The sequence below is a fragment of the Eulemur rufifrons genome, chromosome 3 (assembly GCF_041146395.1).
Source record: "Eulemur rufifrons isolate Redbay chromosome 3, OSU_ERuf_1, whole genome shotgun sequence".
NCBI classification, from domain to species: Eukaryota; Metazoa; Chordata; class Mammalia; order Primates; family Lemuridae; genus Eulemur; species Eulemur rufifrons.
In genome coordinates, this window is record NC_090985.1 from 76,188,448 (window position 1) to 76,215,897 (window position 27,450).

Consider the following 27,450-nt stretch of genomic DNA (forward strand, 5'->3'; position numbering starts at 1 on the left):
ATTCCATTTTGTAGTTGCTAGTCAGCACCAGGGAAGTCTCACAGCTGGTGTCTTTTGTTGGATTTTCTCTTCCATTCTGTGAACACCTATAAGGATAATTTCCCAAATGTTATTTACATAGACTCTCTCCTCCTCCTAAGAATTTTCTAATGCACAGGAAGATGCAGCCCCGGCTCACGGCACCTTTGGTTATTTCTAGTGACTTCAGGAAGTATGAGCAAGGAAAGAAATCTGACATTTTAGTTTGATGCTGTCATATCTGAAACTCTAAAAAGACTGGAAAATCAAACTGAAATTCCTTAGCTCTTCTTAGTTCTTCTTTTCATTCTGTTTTGCTCTTTTTGATTTCTACTGTGTCATTCCCACGTCTTTTTAGGGAAGTGGTGACTGCTCAGAAGTTTTTCATTATTACAACAGTCTTAAATAGCAAACATATCTATGCTGCGCAAAATAAAAATCAGAGCAGAATTGAAGAGACTTCTCCTTATTCCTACAGAGGAAGAGACTTCCTCTTCGGGGATCCCCAAACTTCTCCATGGCTGACCTTTGTCTCTCTTTTGTGGAGTGTCCCGGTTACTAGTTTTATTCCTGATTTTTGGGGGGTGGAACGGTGGGGAGAGGAGATGGCTCTGAAGTAATTGACCGAAGATTTTTTTTTTTTTTTTTTTAAGGTGAAAAAGATTTAAGGGTCAGTTTAGGGCTACTGGAAGGAGCAAGTAAAGCATAGGAATGCTAATGTGTTCTATCTAGACCATCTTTTCTTCCTTCTCCAGTCTTTTTTTTTTTTTTTTTTTTTTTTTTTCCAGTCTTTTTGTGAAGTGAAGTTTTGGGAGGTAACCTTTTGTCTTGGGTGGGACATTGACCGCTGTTTGGGGCCCTCTTTGCAAGCTGAGTCCCAGGAGTACTTTCTGCCTGCTGTGGCTCCCAAGCCCTCCTTCCCCTTTTGGCCTTAGGATAACCCGCATCCCCCCCCCCCCCCCCCCCCCGGTCTGCTTCCATAACTGGGTATAGGGCTGCCACTGACATCTAGTGGGCAGGAGCCTGGGATGTTACACGGGAGGATGCCTAGGACAGCACCCAGGACAGCCCCCACCACAGAGAATTATCCGATTCAAAATATCTGTGGTGTCACAGCCGAGAAGCCCTGTCCTAACTGGGTCCTATTTGGGATCTCCTGAAGGGACCCACCCTGGTGTGGGGATCTCCAAATATTCCTTCCAGTTCTTCTGGGATTTTATCACTTCCAGAAACGAGGCACAGAGAGAGAGGGGGCCCCACGCACAGGCTTATAAGGGGGAAAAATATCTTGTGATCTTCTTAGATATTGCCGCTAAAGATACTTTGAACTCATGTTTAAATCTCTTTTTATGTCTCAATCTCTTTTTATGTCTCTAGGTTTAAAAAAGGGGGATGCATATTTCCCCTGTCGGTACGTAAACAAAACAGTCCAGTGACTGAAGTTTCTTATTGCTACTGTGGTCTTAAAGTCATTTTTGCCTCTTTGAAGACTGTGTAAGAGAGGTGTATGCAGTTTTCTTTTCCAGAGAAGCTTCTAGGGCTCAATTATACATTAACAAATGCTTTCCTGGGTAAATAGTGTTAACATTCAGGCTAAATAGCAGATATCTTAGACTCCTTTTCTGGCATCTTTTTCCCTCGTAGTTGAATTTTGGGGGGGACAGCTGATGTTATATTCTTTCTTCTGTGATATCATTTGTGCCCTATGTATATAAGTATGGTACGTTTGACTGTGCACACACTTTCTCAGGAAAGTATGACATGAGGAAAGGTGACCTGTTCCAAATAGTAACAATCTTTGGATAAATTATGTATGAGATAGAAGTTGTATTTCTTAAGACAGACATGAAATGTGAATTTTCTAAAGTTAAAAAAAAAAAAAAGCTCTTTGTATGTAAAAGCCGTGAAGTGAAAATGCAATATATAAAATTTTAAAAAGCTCACTATAAAAGATAGATAACGAAGGGAGATTGGGTTCTTTCCCTCTAACTCAACAGTGTACCTTTTCTATAATTCACTGACTCAGAGTGTTGATGGGCGTGTGTGTGTGTGTGTGTGTGTGTGTGTGTTAGACGCTGTGCGTCAGAGGCTGTGCTGGGGCTGAAGACACAGGGTCGGAGCACGAAGGCCAGGTATTGCCAACTGCAGGCCCGTGTTCTAGTGCAGTAGACTCTACACAGAGGTGGTTACACCCAGAGCCCAGGCTCATTTCTCAGCCTGGGTCGTGTGATCCAGGGGAATCCTCCAGAGCAGCAGTTGCCTAAAACTGACTTGTTGAAGTGAATGAGACTTGGAAAAAGAGAGAGGCAGTTTCAGTCAGAGAAAATAAAATATACAAAGACACAAAGAAGAGAGTATGTTTTAGAAAGAGATACAGTGGAGATGGTTGCATGAGATTGTGAAGGTAATTAATGCCACTGAATTAGACACTTAAAAATGGTTAAAATGACATGTTTTGTTATATATTTTATCATAATAAATTGAGACAAAAAATGTATGGGAGCTATATTAAAAAAAATTTTTTTTGAGCTAATACATTCCTTTAGAAAAAACCATGTCTCCTTGGAGGGGACCGTAGGTTGGAAGATGCAGGGGTGGGGGGCCGCAGTGAGGGCAGCAGCAGGAGGTGGGGGGTGGAAATCCAAGTTGTCAAGAGCAGGGAGCTTCATGAGGAGGTGGGAAGCCATGGAAGGATTCAAGGCAGGGACTGCTGTGTCAGATACAAACCCTAGAAAGCTCACTCTGGTGGCAGGATGGTGAATGGATTGGAGAGGACAGAGATCTGGGAGCTTAGGGGCAAGCACGCAAGTAAGCAAGAAATAGTGAGAGCCTGAATTCGGCAGGGGTGGTGGGATTGGAGGTGGGGAGTGAAGTAGATCCAGAGAGTGGGATGAAACGACCTCTCAGAGAGGTAGGAAAAGAAAAACCAGGAGGGATGAGAGGCATGTAGAGGTCGGACAGAAGTTTGGTGTCGTGTGCCTTGGCGATGCCAAATGAGGTATGACTGAGAAGTGCCCTTAGTCCAAAGGATGTGTGTGTGGCATTGCCGGGCAGGTCCAGGGCTGCCAGGGGTTGAGGAGTGGTGGGAAGTGTGGCCTGAGAGCCAAGCCTCATGGAAGAGAAGGAAAGAGAGAGGAAATAGCCAGGATGAGTTGTAGGGCATAGCAAAGTGGGGAAATAACAAATCCTCATCTGTGCCCACTTTTTATAGGGAAGGGGCCTGGGACCCATTGAAGGTAAACATTTGTTTAAAGGTTTCCCAGGTAGTAATTGGCTGAATCCTGTTTATACACCTTTCAATCTGTATCGGTTTCCTTGGGCTGCATAGCAAAACTGGGTGGCTTAAAACAACAGAAATATCTTATCTCTTCAGGCTGGAAGTTGAAATTAAGGTGTTGGCAGTGCCATGCTCCTCCTGAAACCTGCAGGCAAGTCCTTCCCTGCCTCTCCCTCGCTTCTGCTGGTTGCTTGCAATCCTTGGCGTTCCTTGGCTTGTAGCTACATCACTCTGCCTCTCCCTCATCACAGGTGTTCTCCCTGTGTCTCTGTGTATCTCCACATGTCTTCTCGCTGGGTCTCTGTGTTCAAATTTCCTTCTTATTAAATATAAGGACACCAGCCATTGGATTAGAGCCCACCCTCATCCAGTATGACCTCATCTTAACTTGGTTGCGTCTGCAAAGACCCTGTTTCCAAATAAAGTTGCATTTACAGGTAACAGGGGATTAGGAAGTTAGGAAATTGAACATATCTTTTAAGGTGACACAGTTCAACCCACAGCCTCATCTGTTATAATGTCAAAGTTTATGCTTGCCTTTACTCTTTTCAAAATCTCTGTCCCCAGTTTCCTCATATGATGAAGCATTTGATTCAAATGCTTCAAAATTCTTTTTAGATCTAAATGATATGAAATGCCTAAAAAAACTTTTAATTGATAATCATAGGAAGTCTTGAAGCACTTGGTCTTAATTGGGATGAGAGTCAAAAAAGAACGGTTTAGGTGGGTGCTCCAGAATGGGAGTGGGGACAGGTCCATGGTGACAGCACCCATCAGAGGAACAGAGAGGTGCTCACCAAACTCTTATTCATGGCTTCACTGTAGGGTCTGAGTTTTTATAAAAGTGGCTTTTGCTTCTTTCCCTGGTTGAAATTTGTGGAAGTAGGTGGCGAAAAGGTGGTTGTGCATGAGAAAGTAAAGAGAAAGTTACTTTGATTAAATCTTTAACCGATGAATCAGTTCAGATACAACATTTATTAACATTCGTTCTGTTCTAGACGCTGAGTTCTGAGATGGAAAGATAAGGAAGTGACATCAGGACTTTGTAGTCTAGAACTAGAGACCTGTTCAAGACTGAACTCTTCTCTTCGTCACTGTGGGTGGTCCTGCCATTCCTTCCTCAGGTCACACTCCCTCACACAAGTTTCCACTGAGGCCAAAAGTGTAAGAACTTCATGTGTCTCAAATTACTCACAAGTTCTCTGAAGGATGAAGTGTCATATTTCATCAACTTTAAGACACCACAGATCATAGGAAGTACTATTAATATTTTGTGTTTCATGAAGGGGGAAAATGTTGCCAGTTAAACTAAACTAAGAAAAACCCAACAGTGCTTTATTGTCACTTACAAATTTTAATTTTATGTTTATTGAATTTTTTTAGATTTATTCAGACATGTACACTGATGATAACACTCCTGTACAGATTTGTTTTTTTTTTTTGAGACAGAGTCTCACTCTGCTGCCCAGGCTAGAGTGAGTGCCGTGGCGTCAGCCTAGCTCACAGCAACCTCAAACTCCTGGGCTTAAGCGATCCTCCTGTCTCAGCCTCCCGAGTAGCTGGGACTACAGGCATGCGCCACCATGCCCGGCTAATGTTTTTCTATATATATTTTTAGCTGTCCATATAATTTCTTTCTATTTTTAGTAGAGATGGGGTCTCACTCTTGCTCAGGCTGGTCTCGAACTCCTGAGCTCAAACGATCCGCCCAACCTCGGCCTCCCAGAGTGCTAGGATTACAGGCGTGAGCCACCGCGCCCGGCCCAGATTTGTTAAAATAAAAAAGTTAACGTTTATCTAAAACACATGCATTGCCAAACTTACTTGAATTGCTTTTCAGCTAGGAATGATCCCATGTCCGTTCTATTTATATATTTTCTTCACGTAAAATGTCTGTGATGCAGCCTTTCTTAAAAGAGACGTCTGTTACTGGATCTGGGATTTTCTAAACCACTGACACCTGTTTTGCAAATTTGGAGGCATGTTTGTAGGTGATGAACTATGTCACAGCCACTGCTTGGCTGATGAATCCTACAGTGCATCTCACAGATGTAAAATGTAACAGTGTATCTTCAGGTTGATGGGGCACATCTCTGTCTTCTCCATCCTCACTGCCAAGATGCTGGGGCTCTCACCTGGGCATCCAGCAGTCGCCCTGTCACTGGGCTCCAGGTTCTTCCCAGTCCAGGCCACCCTCCACCCTGCTGCTGGAAGGACTTTCCAAAAGACAAGTCTAGACTTGTCACTCCTTCCTGTAAAACTGTGCAGGTGTGTGTGTGGGTTGGATATTACAGACAGAATTAAGACAGGCTGACAATCTACTTGCACAACTAGGTGAAGAAGAATTAAGGGAGTGGCTAAAATGTTAGCCTGATGGAACAGATTGTCACCCATTTTTACTTACTTGGGTTTGACACTGTTACCTGTGACACTCCAATCAGGGATTGCCACAAGTTCTCCTACCCTCAGGGAAGTAAAAAGTCCCTGTGGAGAAAGGAAGCACTGATTCCTTGTCCTGCCCTGCTTATTGTCATTTCTCTAAGAAAAAGTATATGTGAAGGGGCAGGAGTCTACAGTCAGAAAGATTTGAGTTTTAATCTTGCCTCTGTGACTCTGGGCAAGTTATGTAACCTCAGAGGACCTCAGTTTCCTAATGGAAATAAGCACCACTACCCCTCTCAGGTGTTGTTGTGAGGTGTTTTTGTTTTTGCGGGGTAACATCTAAGAAGCCTCCCTTTCTAGTAGCTGGTATATTAGACATTAATAAATATTAATCATATTTTCTCCCCCTTCTTTGTCTTTTAAAAACAACTTTCCATCAGATTCTGAAAGGAAACACTAAAACTAATGAACAAACAAAATTTTTTGGATTATTTATGGTTTTAAATATTCTGTACTTTAAAATGTTTCTATTTCCCACCTTTCATGTTGTGAATGAGAAATTAATATCTTTTCTCCCAACAGCCAGACTCCTTCATATTAAATACCATACTATTGAACATATAGGAAGCATAATATATAGAAAAATATATAAGGCAAGATTTGGATTCCCTGGTTTGGAGAAACTGTAGAGTTGGAAATGATGAGGACTGCTGTTGATCTAGTCTGCCAGATTTGATTATTTCTTTACAGTGTCTTATTTTTATTATTGCTTTTAGATACCCTCCAAGTCTGACCTTCTGCCCCTTACTTTTGTCTTTGTTTTCAGATCAATGATTTGAAGCATTTGCTTTCAATTCAGACTGGGTTCAAAATCCTAACTCTACCAAATATTCAGGTGTGTCACCTTGGGCAAACTGCTTAACTTCTATAAAATCCAGTTTCCTCACCTGTAAATGGTGATAGTGACCCAACCTCATAGAAATGTTACACGTAAATGACTTAATATATTTGGACCACTTAGCTCAGATTCGGATATGAATAGAATGCGCTCAGTGGTGGTGGCTGTGGCTAATAATTTTCCTAAGGCGTGTTTCCTATTCTTCATTCATGTCCTTTATTTTCTGATTTTTTCCCCCCCAGTTGATTATCTTAAAACACCACCTTTAAAATTTAATGTTGATAATTTGCTGCCACCTACAGGCTAATGTAAAAAAAGCAGAACATGTAATCACCATCTTTCTTAAGACATTGAATATAAAATCTCAGAGGCATTTTGGCATTCCTGAAGCCAACTGTGGGTGACTCCATAGTCTCCTTTTCTGAGAGATTTCTTTTCTTTTCTTTTTTTTCTTGAGACTCAACCAGTGTGCTTATGAGACATTTATTTTCCTTGGGAGCCTAACTGAATACTTGAATAGTATCAGAAACCTCTTAGATTCTTTTTGGAATTGGGCAGTATGCTTAAAGCACCATTAGCACTCAGATATTGTATTTTTCCTCTTAAGCAGATTTACAAAATAGTGTTTATTAAAAAGCATGAAAGAGTCTTTGCTGTTAAAGGCATGGTTTAGTACTTGAATTTTGTTTGTTCTGTATTTGGGTCCTGTTCTAGTTGGAAGGCTTGGAAGTACTGAACAAAACATTAAAAATAAAATAAAGAATGTTTATAGGTAACTCTGTAGTGGTTCTTACTACACTGCCTTATGTGATTGTTACTTGTATGCTTGCCTCCCATCCTCAATTTCATGCTCTTTTTGTCAAAGAATATGATATGCAGGATAAATTTGCAAGCACACATGGCTCCTCGGAAATGGTTTCTGATGGTACCCAGTGCAGCACCTTGCTCACAGTTTGATTTGGCAGGAGTTAGAATAAGAGGTGCCAACGCCAGATAGCAGGAGATGGATCCAGTCAGGCTTGTGTGCCAACCTCAGGGGCTGAACTTTGTTGCGAAAACAGTAAGGAACCACTGAAGGATTTTAAGCTGAAGGGAGACATGATCAGATTTCTTTTTTTTTTTAATTTCAGAATATTATGGGAGTATAAAGGTTTTGGTTATATGAATTGCTTTTGTACAGTTTGCGTCAAAGTTATAAATGTGTTCCTTGCCCATATAGTGTGCGTTGTACCTGTTAGGTGTGAATTTAGCCATCCCCTCCCCCGCTGCTTGATTTCTGTTGAATTTTGCCACCATATGTGCACCTGAGTGTTGATCTGTAAGTTTCAATTTAGTAGTGAGTACGTATGGTTTTTGTTCTTCAGATTTCTATCATAGAAATTTACTTGGGCAGTCCTTTTGGAGATATTTTAGAGGAGACCACAGAAGCAATTATTCATTGAGCTTTTCTACCTATTGATTATATCTGTCAAATACAGTGTGTGCATTCAAGAGCTTAATCATATTGTGTGCCAGTTCAGTTTGTAGATTTTGAATTGTTTTATTTGTATTACTTTATGCCTTTAACAATTCTGTAAACATTTTCCAGGTACACACTGTTTTGGTACTGTCATGCTGGTGATTATTGTTATTATAATTATTAACTACCATGAAGCAGTTAGTATACAATAGACCCTGTACCACGTGCCTTTATAACTTGTACACAATGTACATGCACATTATCTCATTGATGCTTATAGCTGTCTTATGTTTGCCGTGACGCTGGCTGCTTGTTCAACAGTGCGGTTATTCTCCTTGGTTTTTCTTCCCTGCATCTGCTGCCTGGCATCTTGCTTTGGGCAGGATGCCACATTGCTGCTTTGGCTAAACCGGCACTTCTCAGAATGGTCCTGGGAGGTGGTGGGGAACAGTCTCAATGGCTGAGATACTCCCTGGCAGGAATAGGTGAATAGCAGGTAGAGGAGGAAACCTTTCTCTGGTCCCTTATGCAAGAAATCTGTTGCCAGAGGAGCCTGTGAAATCCCAAACCTGTGACGTGAAAATGGATGGGCAGAATCCGGGCCAGGGTAAGGTGACCGAGGACAGCAAGCACTTGCCTCAGGCATGAAATTTAAGAGGTGCAATAAAGCTCAGTCATCAAATGATATGTCAATACGGTATTTTTAAAAAGTCAAAATGGATGCAGAAAAATCCATGATGAATAAAATATCACGCTTTTAAATAAAGACAGGATCAGCAACGGCGCTGTATGTGCAGAGCCATTTTGGAGCCTGAGGCAAAGGGAAATATCAGCAAACTGATCCGGTCTATTTAAAATTTTGGTATTTTGTTCATCATGGATTTTTTGAATTAACTTGGGTTTTTAAAAAACTATTGCATCAAAATATTTATATTGAATGTTTTGGTGGCCCCTTCAATTTTGCACCCAAGGTTTGGGTGCTTTGCTGGCTTCATCGTAGCCTTGCAGATGGGGTTTGGGCAGGAGGAGACGGGAGAGTGCCTCAGGCAGCTGCCTCCCTGGCCGCTCTCCAGGGTCTCCGTGCCAGGGGCCAGGCGCTGCGGGATTGGTCTCAATGTGGAAAGTCTCTGTGTGGCTGTTGATCAGTCATGTCTCTGAACATATACATTAGGAGTCTTTTTCAAAGGTATCTAGATGAGATATATGTTTCTAAAAAGCTACAAGAAGGTGTTTCTTACCTCCACTAACCCATGAAAACAAATGGAATAAAGATTTCTTTAGGGCATCTCATTCTTTCAGGGGTTGCTCCTTCACGTTGGGTTTGATCAGCACAGGAAGCTGAAGACATGTACAGACTCCTCCCCCAGGTTGTGAAGGGGCTAAACTCTTTCATCGAATTTATACCGATTTACTCATGCAGCATTTGAAAGCCTTGGCAAGATCCCATGCTGGGCCTCTACCTCTTCTGCTCTGTAGTAACTAACTACATTGTGACTGAGACTGAACAGAAGCTGAAAGAACGCTATATTTTCTAAATTCATATTTTGGCAGAATCTAAGTTGGTGGTTTCTAGTGGTTTGCCCATATTTTTCTTTTGTCCTTCACTGGGAGAGCCAGGTCATTTGAAGGTCCAGAAAAGTGATGTGTGGCTCTTACCTAACTGGCTTTATTCTGGCCGGGACAGTGGAGAAGCCTAAAGGAGAATTTTACTAGCTTTCATGCCTTACAGACTTTTCTTTTTAATCCCCAACAAGGTCTGCTGAGAACAGACCCAGTCCCGGAGGAAGGAGAAGATGTTGCTGCCACGATCGGTACTACAGAGACCCTATCGGAAGAGGAGCGAGAAGAGCTAAGAAGAGAACTTGCAAAGGTAAAGAACGATTTCTTTTGGAACTTTAAAAGTACTGTCGTTTGTATTTCTAAAGCACGTGGTGCCTGATACAGTCAGTTCCTGGGGAGAAAAAGCACCGTGTGTTTGCTTGTCCTAGAGATCTTCAGTAGGGGAGAGGGGATAGAAGGAGGGTGATAGAATTTTTTTTTTTTTTAATAGACGGGTCTCGCTCTGTCGCCCAGGCTGGGGTACAGTGATGCAATCACAGCTCACTGCAGCCTTGAACTCCTGAGCTTCCCACCTCAGCCTCCTGACTAGCTGGGACTACAGGTGTGTACCACTGCTCCTGGCTAATTAAAAAAAATTTTTTTTTCTTTTTTCTTTCCTTTTCTTTTTTTAGAGATGGGGTCTTCCTGTGTTGTCCATGCTAGTCTTGAACTCCTGGCCTTAAGTGATCCTCCTGCCTCAGAGAAGTTTGTTTTTATATGAGAAATGTATATAAAGTGGATCTGAAAAGTAGGGTGTGAAGTAGGAAATGGATGAGAGGAGTACTAGTGAATATCTTCTAGGGAACCTCGCTGATGTCTGATGCACTTGACTCTTCAGCTGCATCAATGACTTTGTTCTACCCTTGGCTGTGTTGTGGAGATAGGCACTTCTAAACCTCCTTCCTCCCTCCCTCCTTTCCTCTTTTCCTTCCTTCTTTCCATCCATCCAACTTCCTTCCTTCCTCCTTTCCCAATTTCCTTTCTTCCAAGAAATTCACGTAACATAAAATTAATCATTTTAAAATGTACAATTCAGTGGCACTTAACACATTCACAGTATTGTGCAACTGTCACCTCTTTCAAGTTCCACACTTTTTTTTTTTTACCTCTAAAGGAGACCCCTGTACTCATTAAGCCTCAGTCTCCCCTCCCTCAGCTCCTGGCTACAGCTAATCTGCTTTCTGACTCCCTGGATTTAACAAGTTTTTGGATTTTTATATAAATGGAATCATACAGTGTGTTACAAATCATACAATTTTGTATCTGGCTTTTCACCTAGCATAAATGTTGTTGAGGTTTATCCGTGTTGTAGTATGTCTCAGTACTTTATTCCTTCTTATGGCTGAATAATATTCCAGTGTGTGTTTCTACCACATGTTATCCATTCATCTGTTGATAGACATTGGTTGATTTCCACCTTTTGACTGTTGTGCATAGTTAGCTAGGAATATTTATGTACAAATACTTGTTTGAATACCTAGTTTTAGTTCTTTTGCATATACATCTAGAAGTGGAATTGCGTTTGCCGTATGGTTATGGCTTAACTTTTTTGGGGAATTGCCAAGCTGTTTTCCATAGCAGTGATGCCATTTTACGTTCCTATCACCCATTGCTCCACATCCTTGGCAACATTTGTTATTTGCTGTCTTTTTAATGATAATCATCCTAGTGGGTGTGAAATGCTATCTCATTGTGGTTTTGATTTGTATTTCCCTCATGACTAATCATACTGAGCATCTTTTGATGTGCTTATTGGCCCTTTGTATAACTTCTTCGGAGAAATGTCGAGTCATTTGCCCATTTTTAACATTGGATTGTCTGTTGAGATGTATGAGTTATATATATATTCTGGATACTAGACCCTTATCATATATCCTGAGTAACAATTTGGAAAAAATTATCAGATACATGATTTGCAAACATTTTCTCCTATTCTCTAGTTTATCTTTTTACTTTCTTTATGGTGTTCTTCGATGCACAAAAGTTTGTTTTTTTTAAAATTTCAGAATATTATAGGGGTACAAATGTTTTGGTTACATAAATTGCTTTTGTACGGTTTGAGTCAAAGTTTTAAGTGTGCCCATCCCCCAGATAGTGTGCATTGTACCCGTTAGGTATGAATTTACCGCCCCCCCCCACTTGCTTGATTTCCAATGAATGTTATTTCCGTATGTGCACATATGTGTTGATGTATTAGTTCCAATTTAATGGTGAGTACACATGGTGTTTGTTTTTCCATTCTTTTTTTTTTTTTTTTTTTTTTTTTTTTTGAGACAGAGTCTCACTCTGTTGCCCAGGCTAGAGTGAGTGCCGTGGCATCAGCCTAGCTCACAGCAACCTCAAACTCCTGAGCTCAAGGGATCCTGCTGTCTCAGCCTCCCGAGTAGTTGGGACTACAGGCATGCACCACCATGCCCGGCTAATTTTTTCTATATATATATTTAGCTGTCCATATAATTTCTTTCTATTTTTTTTAGTAGAGATGGGGTCTCGCTCTTGCTCAGGCTGGTCTCGAACTCCTGAGCTCAAACGATCCGCCCACCTTGGCCTCCCAGAGTGCTAGGATTACAGGCGTGAGCCACCGCGCCCGGCCTGTTTTTCCATTCTTGTGATACTTTATTTAGAAGAATGGGCTCCACCTACATCCAGGTTAATACAAGAGGTATTAGTTCACCATTTTCTTTGCACAAAAGTTTTAAATTTTGATGAAGTCTGATTTATTTTTTTCTTTAGTTGCTTGTCCTTTTCCAAATCTCAGATCATAAAGATTTATCCCTGTGTTTTCTTCTAAGACTTTTTATTTATTTATTTATTTTTGAGACAGAGTCTCACTCTGTTGCCAGGGCTAGAGTGCCGTGGCGTCAGCCTAGCTCACAGCAACCTCAAACTCCTGGGCTCAAGCAATCCAACTGCCTCAGCCTCCCAGGTAGCTGGGACTACAGGCACTTGCCACCATGCCCGGCTAATTTTTTCTATGTATATTATTTTTAGCTGTCCATATAATTTCTTTCTGTTTTTAGTAGAAACGGGGTCTCACTCTTGCTCAGGCTGGTCTCGAACTCCTGAGCTCAAACAATCCGCCCACCTCGGCCTCCCAGAGTGCTAGGATTATAGGCATGAGCCACCATGCCCGGCCGGCCCTCTTCTAAGATTTTTATAGTGTTTGCTTGTACATTTAAGCCCTTGATATATTTTAATTTTTGTATGTGGTTTGTGGTAGGAGTCTAACTTCATTCTTTCACATGTGAATATTTAGTTTTCTCAGCACCATTTATGGATAAGAATATTCTTTCCCAAGTAGATGTTCTTGGCATTCTTGTAAAACAGGCAAACAAACACACACAGAAAAATCAGTCAACCATAGATTATAGATGTATGGGTTTATTGCTGGATTCTCAATTCTATTACATTTGTCTATATGTCTATTCTTATGACAGTACCACCCAGTTTTGATTAGTTTTATAGTAAGTTTTGAAATCTACAAGTCCTCTACTTTTTCCTTCATTTTCAAAATTGTTATTCAGGATCTGTTTCAATTACATATGTGTTTCAGAATCTGCTTTTCCACCCCCAAGAAAAGGCCTTTGGGATTTTGATAGGGCTCGCATTGAATTTGTAAGCAGATTTCGTGAATATCACTATCTTAACAATATTAAGTCTTCTAATACATGACATGGAATATCTTTCCATTTATTTAAGTCATCTTTGATTTCTTTGAGCAATGAATGTTTTATAGTTTTCTGTGTACAAGTCTTATACTTTTTAGTTACATTTATTTCTAAGTATTCTTTTTGATGTGATTATAAATGAAATTGTTTTTTAAATTTCCTTTTCAGAACGTTTATTGCTATTGTAGAAATACAACTGAATTTCGCATATTGATCTTGTATTCTGTAGCTTTACTGAATTTGTTTATGAGCTTGAATTTTTTTTGTGGATTATTTAGGATTTTCTATACATAAAATCATGCCATATGTGATTAAAAATAGTTTTAATTTTCCTTTCCAATTTGGATGCCTCTTACTTATTTTTCTTGCTGAATTGCTCTGGTTTAACATCCAGTACAGTGTTGAATAGCAGTGGTGAAAATGAGCATCCTGTCTTTTTCCCTGATCTCAGGGGGAAAGCTTTCATGTATAATGTTTTACTCATGTTGTAGCACATGTCAGTACTTCGTTTTTATGGCCAAATAAGATTCCATTTTATGGACATACCACATTTTGTTTATCCATTCATCAGCTGATGGACATTTAGTTCTTTGAGAAGTCTCCATACTGTTTTCCATAGAGGTTATACTAATTTCCAGTCCCACCAACAGTGTATAAGCGTTCTTTTCTCTCTGCATCCACTCCAGCATCTATTATATTTGGACTTTTTAATCAAAGGCATTCTAATAGGGGTAAGGTGATATTGTTTTAATTTGCATTTCCCTGATGATTAGTGACGTTGAGCATGTTTTCATATGTTTATTGGCCATTTATCTTCCTTTGAAAAGCTTCTGTTCATGTACTTTGCCCACTTTTTACCAGGGTTGTTTATCTTTTTCTTGCTTATTTGTTTGAGTTCTTTGTAGATTCTGGATATTAGTCCTTTATCAAATGTATCGTTTGCGAATATTTTCGCTCATTCTGTAGGTTGTCTATTTGCTCTTTTGATTGTTTCCTCAGCCATGTAGAAGCTTTTTAATTTAATCAAGTCCCATTTATTTATTTATTTTTGTAATTGCCATTGGGTCATCTTCTTAAATTCTTTGTCTAGGCCAATATCTAGAAGAGTTTTCCCTACATTTTCTTCTAGAATCTTTATGGTTTCATGCTTACATTTGAGTATTTTATCTATCTTGAATTAATTTGTGTGAGTGGTGAGAGAGATGGATCCTGCTTCATTCTTAAGAGTGGAACTCCAGTTGTCCCAGCACCATTTATTGACTAGGATTTCTTTTCCCCAATGTATATTGTTGTCTGCTTTGTCAAAGATCACTTGGCTGTATGTGGATGGTTTTATATGTATTTTCTGTACTATTGCATTGCTCTATGTCTCTATTTTTGTGTCAATACCATGCTGTTTTGGTTATTATAGCTTTGTGGTATAGTTTGAAGTCTGGTGATGTGATTCCCCTAGATTTGTTCTTTGTGCTTAAGATTGCTTTGGTTATTCGGGTTCTTTTTTGGTTCCAGACGAAGCATAGAATTATTTTTTCTAGATCTGTGAAATATGTTGTTGGTATTTTCATGGGGATTGCATTGAATCTGTAAACCACTTTTGGGTACTATGGGCATTTTAACAATGTTGATTCTACCAATCCGTGAGCATGATATATTTTTCCATTTGTTTGTCTTTTGTGATTTTTTCCCTCAGTGTTTCGTAGTTCTCTTTGTGGAGATCTTTCACCTCCATGGTTAAGTATATTTCTAGGTGTTTTATTTTCTTCGTAGCTATTGTGAATGGTATTGAGTCTTTGATTTGACTCTCAGCTTGATAGTTATTGGTATACAGAAATGCTACTGATTTGCGTACAGTGATTTAGTAACCTGAAACTTTGCTGATTTAATCAATTCCAGGAGTTTCTTGGTAGAGTCTTTGGGGCCTCCTAGATATAAGGTCATATCATCAGTGAGAAGTGATAGTTTGACCTCTTCTTTCCCAATTTGGATACCCTTTATTTCTTTCTCTTGCCTGGCTGCTCTGGGTAGGACTTCCAGCACTATATTGAATGGAAGTAGTGACAGTTGGCGTTCTTGTCTTGTTCCATTTCTTAGGGGGAATGCTTTCAACTTTTCTCCATTCAGTAGGATGTTGACTGTAGGTTTGTTACTAATGGCTTTTATTATTTTGAGATATGTTACTTCTATGCCTAGTTTGTTGAGGTTTTTTTCCATAAGGGATGTTGGATTTTGTTAAATACATTTTTTCATCTATTTCGATCATCATATGATTTTTGTTTTCAATTCTGTTTATGTGCTGAATCACATTTATTGACTTGCATATGTTGAACCATCTCTATATCTCTAGGACGAAACCCACTTGATCTTGGTGAATTATTTTTTTGATGTGTTGTTGAATTTGGTTTACTAGTATTTTGTTGATATTTTTGCATCTATGTTCATAAGGGATATTGTGGGGAGTTAGCTATGCTCCTTGCACAAGTTTGGGTCCCTCAGACAGGGGTCGTCGCAATGGATGAAAAAATAGTAGGAAACAGAAATAAAAATAATACACAGAGCCAAAGATATAGCTTATAAAGATTTATGAAGACAGATAAAGCAGGGTGCCTGGAAGGTTACATCTCTTCCCGCAGAAATGCAACCAAGACTGAAGTTTTACACAGGTACTTATAGCACAGGTACAGGTTTTCGGTTGCCAAGGGTAATGGGATTTACGTAATAATAGGTAGTTTAGTTTAGGGTCAAAGTCTTCTAAAAGGCCACTACAGATCCTTCAACTAACTCTATCTAGGTGAACAATGAATTATAAAATCTTCTTAGGGCAAACTTCTAAGTTTTATGATAAGGCTATTACTTTAGCAAAAACAGAGACATCGTGGCTCTGGTTACTGTGTATTAGAACAGAGATTTCAGAAGTCAAGCATCAGCTGTCTCTTATGTTATTTACTTTAACCATATGGTTCCGTCTGGGCATCTTATGATCAGCTCTCATCTCCGGCAGCCTGTCTTTGTTGATCAGCGGCATCCCATGGCACTAGGCAAGACCTGCTTTGTCTTTCAAAGCAGGTGAGAGCCATAGGCCCAGCTTGCAGTATCACCTAGGAATGCAGCTGCTACTGACCATTGAGATGCCCTCCTGAGGTGAGGCAGCTTTTGATATGCAAACTAACACGTTTACATTTTCCTTTAGGGCAAAGCCTTGCAAGCCTTCTGAAATCATATCTGTCTCTAAAAATATATGGGGCATTTCTATAAATCAATATTTCTTAGGCTTAACAGGATATTTGTCTGTAGTTTTCATTTTTTTGTTGTGTTCTTTCCTGGTTTTGGTGTCAAGGTGATACTGGCTTCATAGAATGAGTTAGGGAGGATTCCCTCCTTCTTGATGTTATGGAACAGTTTCACTTGAATAGGTACCAGTTCTTTTTTGTAGGTCTGGTAGAATTTGACTGTGAATCTGTATGGTCCTGGACTTTTTTTGTTGTTACTGGGAGATTTCCTATTACTGATTCAATCTCACTATTCATTATTGGTCTGTTCAGGATTTCTATTTATTCCTGATTCAAACTTGGGAGATTGTGTGTTTCCAAGAATTTATTCATTTCCTCTCAGTTTTCTAGTTTGTGTGTATAGAGGTGTTCATAATTGTATTGGATGATCTTTTTTATTTCTATGGTATCAGTTGTAACATCTCCTCCTTTTCATTTCTGATTGAATGTATTTGAATCCTCTCTCTTCTTGGTCATTCTAGCTAGTGGTCTGTCAATCTGTTTATCTTTTCGGAGAACCAACTTTTCATTTCAATGACCCTTTCTATTTTTGTTGGCTTCAATTTCTTTTAGTTCTGCTCTGATCTTTGTTATTTCTTGTTTTCTGCTAGATTTGGGCTTGGTTTGTTCTGGTTTTTCTAGCTCCTTGTGGTGTAATATAAGGTTGTTAATTTGTGATCTGTCTTTTTAATGTAGGCATTTAGTGTTATGAATTTCCCTCTTAGCACTGCTTTTGCTGTATCCCAGAGATTTTTTTTGATAGCTTCTGTCACCATTGTCATTCAATTAAAATTTTTTTTTGATTTCCATCTTGATAGCATTGTTGACCCAAAGATCATTCAGCAACAGGTTGTTTAATTTCCATGAGTTTGTATTGTTTTGAGAGTTCCTCTTGGAACTGATTTCTAGTTTTATTCCACTATGACCTGAGAAGATCTATGGTATGATTTCAATATTTAAAATTTGCTGAGACTTGTTTTGTGACCTAACATATGGTTTGCCTTGTAGAATATGCCACTTGCTGATGAGAAGAATGTATATTCTGTGTTTTGGGTCGAATGTTCTATAAATGTCTGTTGGGTCCATTTATTCTGGTGTCTCATTTAAGTCCAGTGTTTCTTTATTTATTTTCTTCCTCAGTGATCTGTCCAATTCTGTCAGTGGAGTGTTGAAATCTCCCACTACTATTATGTTACTCTTTATTTGTTTTCTTAGGTCTAGTAGTATTTGTTTTATGAATATGTGAGTTCCAGTGTTAGGTGCATACATATTTAGGATTGTTGTATCTCCTTGTTGAACTGATCCCCTGATCATCATATAATGACCGTCTTTGTCTTTTTCCAGTGTTGTTGATTTACAGTCTGTTTTATCTGTTATAAGACTATCTACTCCTCCTTGTTTTGGGTTTCCATTTGTGGAAGGTGCTTATAGGAGAGAGCCAGCTGCGATGGTAGTTTGGGGGCCTGTGTCCGGCTCTAGTCATTCAGGAGAAGCACTGGGATGTGTCCCAGGCAGTGGATGTGGCCCTGGAGCTCCCACGGGACTCCTTATTCTCATCCATAGCAGAGGTGGGTGGAGGACTGAGGCTGGTTAGGGGTGGGTTGGCTGAGTCCCTGTTCAGGCTCCACAAAGGTGGGCACAAGAGCTGTCTCAGCAGAGGTCAGGGGTTGCTGTGGGCTGCCGGGGAAAGCCACTGGGGAGGGGCTGAGGCAGCCCCACCAGGCTAAAAAGTCTGCTTGTGGGGAGGAGCAGTCCGGAATTCACAGTCCAGCAGGTGGGAGTGGATTTCACTCCTCTCCTACTTCCCTTGCCCTGCAGATCTCCCTCCAGCATCTGGCCACAAGCGGCAGCTTATCAGCAATGTTGCCGAAGGCTGCAAGCTTCTCTGCCCAGTACCACATCTGGACTGAAAGCATGGCTTTCCTGTGGGGGGAGAGGTACTCAGCAAGTGTGCTGCAGCTTAGACCCACACCACACTCTCCTTTTGATTCTGCCCACCTGGATTCCCTCCTCTCTCCACATCAGTTCACAAATCTCTCCTCTGTGCCCCTGAATCAAGTCCTGGGGGTACAGGATCTGGCCTGAGGACCTGTCCTCTGATCCCTTGAGTTCAATCACTGACGGTGCCAGGGAGAAGTGTGTGGTCCCAAGTTGCCCATGGAATGCTCAAGTGGCTTAATGTCCCTCCACCTTGGGGTATGCCCTGCTCTGCTGGAGCAGCCAGGCAGGTGGCACTGGGGATGGTTGGTGGAAAGCTCACAGTCCCAGCACCCCTCTATCCACTGCGGGTTCTTAATGGGAAAGGTGTGATCCCCATACTGTGGCAGCCTGGGTGTGGCAGGCATACCGACATTGGGAGCAGCTGCTCCCAAGTGCTCTGGCTTAATCATCCGTTGGGGCATCTGGGCTGACCTCACACAGAACCCCCTGGGCTGGATTAGCAGCAGTGGGTGGGGCAGGGGAGGAGGAAGAGGAGAAGAGTTGGAATGGAGGAGAGCTGGGACTTTTGTCCCTTTGTCCTGAGGGCTCCCCTGGTGTGCTGCACTTTCCTCTCCCCTGAAGGTAGCCTGCCCTGAGTGTCTAAGCTCTGGGATCACACAGTTCCCCGGGACCTACCGGGCCCTTGTGGCTACTGCCTTCTGAGCAGATTTTGGGCAATGTTTATGTGGGATTTAGTGAGGACAACTGAAGGGTTGAAGCTCCCTGGGGGAGAAGAAAGGCACACAATGGGTGGAAAAACAGTATGGCACCCACTGCCTCTGCTCACTGGGGTCTGTGGTGAGGCGGAGTGACCCCCAGAGGGCTGGCAGCCTGGTGCTCTGTTCCCAGGAAGCGCTCAGTTCACTGATGGCAGCAGCACTTGGGCTTGTGCAGGTGGAGGGACTCTCCGGCAGTTCGGGAGCCTGCAGCCTGCCAGAGGTGGGAGGGACGGAGAAACAAACACCCACAACTGCCCTTTCCATGGGGCTTGAAATTCCTCGGGAGTGGATTTCTGCTGAAATCTCGTTCTGCTCCACAACTTCTTCCTGTGGGATCTCTGGGAGGTTCTGGCACTCTTCCCTCAGAATCACACCTGAGCTATGCTTTTTCTTCTGAGACATTCTCTTTTTTCTGAGATGATCTGGCGACTGACGTCTCTAGTCAGCCATCTTGCCTATCCTTTTTGCCGGTGAAAGAACAGTCTTGCTAATGTGTTAACAAGAAAATAAATTTCTAACTGGCGGCCACTTAGAGTAGCATAAACCCTGCCTCTAAGGTTAGTAACATGAATCTCTTTCCTGTGGAGATGTTAACATAGCAATTCAAAGAAGAATTAATTGGATTGGTTGTGGTTTTGTTTGTTTTTTGCTGTTGAGCTGTTTCTTCTACTCTGCCAGTCTTTTTCTTGCCTTCATAGCTTCTGCTTGCCATTTTGGCTTCCTTAAGTATATTTAAGCTTTCCACAGCATCTCTCACTGTGTCCTACTTATCCTTCAAGGCATCTTTCTTCAAGTTTTTCCATCTTCTTACTCAGTGTCATCCCAGTTTTCAAACCATGTTCCTGGATGAGAGAGACTGGTTAGTTGAGTACCTCTTTTCACATCCGGCTCATCACTGGTTCCTGGCCACTTGATGGGTGGCTGTCCTTGGGTCATGGTCCCACCTCTAACCACCTAGCAGAGTCTGAGCCATCAGCAATTACGAGTCCACATGGGACTTCTGTAGGGTTCTCTGGGGGAGGCAGTTTGGTTTATTATGGCTGTGGCTTTGGCAGACACTGGAACTGACATATCTACTATAAACTCATATGAAATATGTAAGAAGGTTGGATGTGAGTTTGGCTTGATTGTGTGTGTTTTGGTGGGGGATGGACATTATTTTGATTTGGTATACAAAGATGAGTTTTCCTGGGCATCCATGTAGAAATGTTTAGCTGGAAAAGTAGACCCAGAGGTCCGGAGAGTGGATGTTACAGTAATTTGAGTATTCTCGGTATGGAGGGTTTGATCCCTAAACCTACAGGTGGCTAAGTGAGGAAGTATAAGGAGAGGGGAGAAAGCCAAGAACACGTGCAGATGGGCATGTGAAGAGCTACCATGGAAGAGAAAAGAGAAGCTGTACAGGGGAAATCCGCGTGTAACCAGTTTATTTAACATTATATGTGGTTTTTAAATAGAAATATAAACAAATTGAAAGAAGTTTTAAAAATGACTCTGCAATTTTGGGTATGTAGTCTTGCACTTACAAGCTTAACTTACTGAATTACTCTTGCTGTATTCCCACCCCAACCTCCTTCCTCGTAGGTAGAAGAAGAAATCCAGACTCTGTCTCAAGTGTTAGCAGCGAAAGAGAAGCACCTAGCAGAGATCAAGCGGAAACTTGGAATCAGTTCACTACAGGAACTAAAACAGAACATTGCCAAAGGGTGGCAAGATGTGACGGCAACATCTGCGTATGTTCCTTTGATTACATATTTTTCTGGGGAATGTAAAGGATACTTTTGCTCATCTGGGGAGGGCAAGCGAAGGAGAACGAGGATGCTTCTGTAGCTTTTCTTTGGACCACAGAGGGCATTTTCTTTCCAATTCTCAAGTGTACCTGCGTCTTTTATAACTTTGGTTTTCCAGAGCATTTGTTCTAGGGAACAGAAAGAAAACCAGCCTCATATGTGAGTTAAATAAATAAAATTCAAGTTCCAAGAGTGTTACATATTTACTTGCCAAATATATGCATTGTGTCATTTTATCCTCAGGATAACCCAGTGGAGTGGGTGGTGAGATGACCCTAGCTAAGAAAACAGGCTCAGATAATTTTTGAGGTCATATACTCTTAAAATGTGAAGTCAGGGTTTGAACTCAGGTCTGGAACCAGTATTTGTTTTTAACCCTGCTCTGTATGTATTATAAGATTCTTGGGTCACTGTCTCTGGTATGTGCTTGTGGCAGAGTCCAATCTCTTAAGCTTTTTGTCTTTTCGATCACACATAGTATGTTACAGCATTATCATAATGCAGTTTCATTTCCTGGCACAAGAAGGAGCAAGCTTCTAGCAACAGATTCTGAACTGCTCTGTCTCCTGTATTCAGGCCCATGTGCTGAGCTGGTGAGCTTAGGGTTGTTTTACAATTTAACTGTCAGTACTGAGGCCAACTGTATCCTACATGACAGTACTCAGGTGCCCATCTTTTGGTCCATTTTCTATCCCTGTAAGTTGGCAACAGGAAAACATGCAGGATACTAGTCTTTGTATTACTATAAACCCCATTTGTTCTTGCTATTGGATCTTGGCAGGATAAGTAAAAATGCCTGAGCATTCATTTCCATAATATGGGGGTCTTAACCTTTTTGGTAGATATCATATTCTTTTGTTCTGGGTTTTTTGTGTGTGTGTGTGTGCGTGTGTGTGTGTGTATATGTGTGTGGTGGTTTTTGTTTTTGTGTTTTTGTTCTCCAATCCCTGGGTAGCTGGGAAGGAGGTGGTAAATTACATCTTTGCATTATAGCAAGTATCACACTAGAATCATTTTAAGTATTGTATCTTTTACATACTCTGTTGAGAGTCCAGCAAGTCCTTATTTGGTAGCTATACAGACATGCAAAATTTTAAAAAATTCTTTATGTTCATAAAATATATTTGGATAATAAAATACACATGGGTCCTGCTCATCCCAACCTGCTTCTTGCTTCTGGCCCCTTTTTTAGGAGATCAAGTTATAAAAGGCATCTGAGGAATTTGATTTCATTTTTGTTTTGTTTGGCTTACATGAAAAAGGAAGGAACAAGAGGTATAATTTCTTTCAAATTTTGGCTGATTTTCGATTTTGTTCCATGACTGTTTTTAGCCCTCACCCTGACTTCGTTGGCCCTGCCCTGCTAGGCCTCTGTCTTTCCGGCTGGACTAGAGTACTGCAGAACATTGTGCCTGAAATGATGGTTAAAGTATAAGATGATGTGATGATGCTGCCTAGGTAGTTATGAAGGATTTTAGAAGTTGTTAAGAATACTTTTTTAAAGAGTTCTCCAATAGGTGGTGACCACTGCACTTGAAATAATTGATACTGGAAAAATTAGCTGACTTTGCTCTGTTTGTTTATAATTTCATGCAGATACAAGAAGACATCTGAAACCTTGACTCAGGCTGGACAGAAGGCTTCAGCTGCTTTTTCATCTGTTGGCTCCGTCATCACCAAAAAGCTGGAAGATGTAAAGTATGTCTTCATTTTTCCTTGCTTACTGAATAGCTAAGGCAAATGAAACTGTTACTATGGTTACATTTGTTTCCTGACTTTGGCTCTGGCCGATGCTGGATTCTTCTGTTAGAGTGAGGGAGAACACTCCTTCAAACCAGGACGGGAAACGCTTGCCTCACTTCTCGTAGGCATAGCATTCTAACTTCAAAATGATCATCTGATGAATCCATTTAAGGTTGTTGAAAAATTCTGGTTTTGAACTTTTTTGTCTAATTTTTAGTCCTTCATGATCATCAGGGTAAGTATGTTGCAAACTTGTGATTGTGGGCGGAGCCTGGTGTCTCACTGGGGATGAGTACAGGAGCATTGCAGTGCACACTTGGATTGAGGCCTGGCTTTACTTTCTGTGCATGACATTTTTATACCATGATGTGATTACAACATGCCCATTTGTGCACTGATTTGTACTAACCTACGAGCCATATCTCCATCATGCTTAGGCCCAAATCTTAATTTTGAGCCATTGCTTTTTATTTGCCATCTGTATTTAGATTAGTCTGCAGAATTTTCCTTGCCATTTTGATAAAACCACTTCACGGCACTTTTGTGTCCCCCTCTACCCATGTGGATTAGAATATTGCTGCCAGTGACAAACGTGGTTTAATTCAGGTGTGCTTCTGTTGGCATGCAAGATGTGTGTTTTAAAACAAAACAAAACGTGACAAATGCTTAGATTGCATGGCTTTGTGTTTTTCACTTGTGGGGAAAGTAGATTTTACAACCAGAATTTTGTCAGTCGAACAGGTCAATTAATGTGTTATACTTTGCACCAAAAGAACTAAATTCCTTGCTTGTTATATTTGGACTATCATCATTCCGAGCGTAATGTAATAAATAATAGCTTTCTTGAACTCTTTTGACAATTATATATACATCTGTTAGGTGTTCTCATTTCTTTTTATGGTGACTGAATTATGTAGTACTTTAGCGCCCAGGTAAAACATTATACAACTTTTTTAAATTAGGTTATTTAATTGTTTTAGATTTATCAGAACTTCCTTTCTTTTTTAATGCTTACTCTGGCTTCTTACAGATTGCAAGCCTTTTCACATTCCTTTAGGTAAGGAGAGTTTGAACCATCACTGCAGTCTAGCAGTTGCTTAAGACAAGTATGCTGAGATTAGATGAATATGCCACGTTGGATGGTCATGTTTGTCCACTGCATAATTTTCTTGCATTCGGAGTATCTTTTTCTCTAGTGCATTCCTAATTTCAAGGGAGGATTTCTTGTATACCATGAGTAATATATAAATTAAAAGAAGTATTTGACACTGTAGTTCAAGGGATATGGAAATGATTTTGATGTTTTTTTTTTTTAACTTGGCTTTTTTTTTTTTTTTTTGGTAAAAAGAAGCAGCTTTACCATGGCATGCAGAATTCCTCCCTTTTAATGTCTGACTTTGTTTGTTTGTTTTTGATGCTTTTGTTTCTTTGGTGCTTTTGTGAGGATGTTGGAATTCTTCACCTGGGTCTTATTATGCAGTTGTAATAGAGTACATATGTACTGCCTCATGCCGTTAGTCTTCCATGTTATATGGGTTCCCCTACTTTTTTTTAATTGTGGTAAAATATACATAAGATAATATTTGCCATTATATGGCATTTTTAAATGGTTATTTTACTAGCTTATAGTTTTGTATTATTATTTCTTTTAACTATGTGCACAAGGCACCTTTATGGTTTACAAAAGGAAAAAGTATATTAGGCTAAAAAAGAAAGCAGCTTGAGAAGATGTTAGCTCAAATCAATGCTTTAAAGAAAGAGACTTTGTGATGTTGAGCAAACTCTTCCCCTCTCTCCTTTCCAAACTGTGATTATTCATTTAGTTGTTGGAGGAAACTAAGGTGGAGGAAGGTCTTTAGAGTGTAAGCAGGAAGGATGATAGAGTAGTCTTCACCTCTGTTCCTACTAATGCAAATTATCTTCTCAAGCAATTACTTGTGGGGGTGTAGCTATTTGCCTTCTTAAGGTAGCAAACAGGTAGTTATAGCTCCTATCTTGGTGACATTTAGCCCTGGAAGTCAGAGTAAATCATAAAGATGTATAAATTCTAAATGTTGAATTATTTAAAATGAAAATTATGCTTTAAACAAAAAGTTGCCAATAATGAGAGGTGATTGTATATCTCTGGTGTTCAATTAAAAATGGTCTAAATGCTGCAGGTAACTGAATACACATTTAGTCACATAATTCATTCTGCTAACATTAGTGTGTCTACTGTGGACAGGTCCCATGGATATAGGCAAAAACAGACACGGATTTTATTATAGCTTAAAATCTTTTGAGTGGAGTGGGAGAAGAAAGTGGGGTCTTGGGATGAGATAAGAACAAAAGAGCCCTGTTAGTACCTGGTTATAAAATAATGTTAGATGCGATATAAACACGAATATAAAATATAAAAATATGAAAGGGCTATTGGGACTATGTTTCATCAGTACATAACACTGTTCTTTTTTTATACCTTTAAAAAGATTAAGCAAATGTACCTATGTGTGGCTCAATATGTTCTGTCTTATTAATTCATCAGAAACAAAAGTTTTTCTGCTCTTTTCTGGCTCCTTATGTGGTCACTTTTCCTTTTTAAAAAATATAATTGAGATTATACGTTACCATTTTCAGTCTTGTTTTTAATGAATATATACTGCATTTCAGTATGTGGAGGTTAAAGTAAGGCTTGTGATTAAAAATTGGAAATGGCAGAAGTAAAATTACGTTTTGAAAGTTAAACTTCATAATTTGTACAGAACAAAGGTTATGAAAGTCCCTTTACAAAATCATTTCTAGGCCAAGAAGTCCTGATTGTATGTGTTCACATATATAAAGAAAAAACATATCTTTTTAGATTATGTAAGTCACAGAGGCAAATACTAGTCACGTGCCCCCGAGGACTGTCCAAGGAGAGGGAGTTGGGACCGTAGATTTTGAGTGTTCTAATCCCAGCGGTAAGTCCTTGTCTCCCCTGGAGATGGATGCAGGAGGTTCCTTGTAGAGTGGTATGAAACAGTTGGTTAATCTCACTGTTTGTTCTGAGTCATCTTACCTGACAAACTTATACCAGTGATTTGACTCTCTGATGTAGTTATGGATATAAAAGGAGAAAATATGCTATTAATAGTTTTGCCAACTTGAATGTATTAGACTCAGCAACAATTGTTATTTTACATAGTCAATTAATTAGTCCTTGGGATTTAGATATTTGCCTTATGCCTTAATTGAGGGTAGGGAGAAATATATATATATATCAGTTGTTAGCTTTGGAGCTGGCTGAAACTAGAAAGCTTTAAAAGAGTATAATCTAATATGAAGTAGATGTTAATTTGTGTTTCAGTTAAAATCATCCTTTATAACAGTAACGGTTACCATTTATATGCCCAGCAAGACTATATATAATACTTCTAGAGTAGGTGCTATTATTGTTTTGATATTACAGATGAGGAAACTGAGTCATAGATTGAAGTGACTTCCCCAAGGTGGCACAGCAGGTGCACATAGCTGGTGGCCAGGCTTGGAACCCAGCACACCCTAGTTCCGAAGCCTGCACCCTCCTCCTGTGCCCCTCCAGAGCAGTGACGGTTTAAGACAGTGCCCCTCTACGCACTACCAGCAGTTCCTTTTGACAGTAACTACTGTCATCACCTACATCAAGAGATTGCGTGAGGGCAAAATGTAATGATAATAGACAGATCGCCCTTAACAGCATGCCTGGCACATAGTAAGCATGCCAACATGTTAGCCATTAACTCTTCCTTCTCTTCCCCCACCTGCTACTACTTCCTTCCTTCTCCTCCCGCTACCTCTCCCGTCTTATTATTGGGGATGAAAAGATCAAATAACTGTAAGAAACAAGGAAAATTAAAAAAAAAAAAAAATCAGTTTCAGCTTTTTAAGAGAATAACTTTTTCAAAGTAAAAGTAAATACAGTGTAAGATTGGAAAGTATTCCATGAGTGAGAATCATGTTATCCTCTTTTTTCCTCAGTGTTTTGAGGAACCCAGGTTTACGTTCCTACTTTGACTACAGATTAAATTATTTGAGGGGTAAAACTCAAGGTAGAAAAATTTTAACAAAATTTGCTTTATGCGTGGTAACTGATGTTTATAGTCTGTCTGTTAGAGGTGATTCTGGTTGAGCAGCAACATGACTTCTTGCTTTTGAAGTTTTCCATCTTATATTTAAACTTGAATGACATTAGAGATGACGTACAAGTTGAAGCAAGTTGAAGTTTTGTGTAACTTCCCATAGAGAAGGGAGACAGGCCCCATAGTTAGGTTACAACTAGCTACTAACAAAATGGAATATCATCTAATACTGGTTGTGGAGAGGATCCAGTACTGGATAGAATTGAAACTGACACATGCTCCTTGTTCTTCCTGCTGAAATGGCTACCTCAAAAGCAGAGAAACCTTGATTGTGAATCTCTCTTAATTGATTTTATTCTCTGATGGGTATATTTATCTCACAGTAAAGCAAAATATAACACATACAGAAAAATGCTCAAAACACTTCAACTCAGTGATTTTTCACAAAATAAATACCTTATTTGAATTACTTCCTTGCCTTTCCTTATATATTACCACTTAAAACATATTAAGTCAGTAAGTGCTGGTTAAAGTGGTATAGAACCCAAAGGATTGACTAGGAAGCAATCTTTTAC

General features: G+C 40.1%; 1 protein-coding gene across 4 annotated transcripts in view; it reads left to right on the plus strand.

Moving 5' to 3' along the window:
* Positions 1 to 27,450, plus strand: part of TPD52 (tumor protein D52) — a 40,140-nt gene that overhangs the window by 2,998 nt on the left and 9,692 nt on the right. For 2 of the 4 annotated variants that reach the window (XM_069465507.1, XM_069465511.1), the window contains exons 2-5: positions 9,789 to 9,904; positions 20,851 to 20,999; positions 22,653 to 22,754; positions 23,830 to 23,856. In XM_069465507.1, coding sequence (XP_069321608.1) covers positions 9,789 to 9,904; positions 20,851 to 20,999; positions 22,653 to 22,754; positions 23,830 to 23,856 — 394 coding nt within the window. The remainder of the gene's footprint in view (positions 1 to 9,788; positions 9,905 to 20,850; positions 21,000 to 22,652; positions 22,755 to 23,829; positions 23,857 to 27,450) is intronic. The other 2 variants (XM_069465508.1, XM_069465510.1) reach the window with 1 other exon arrangement.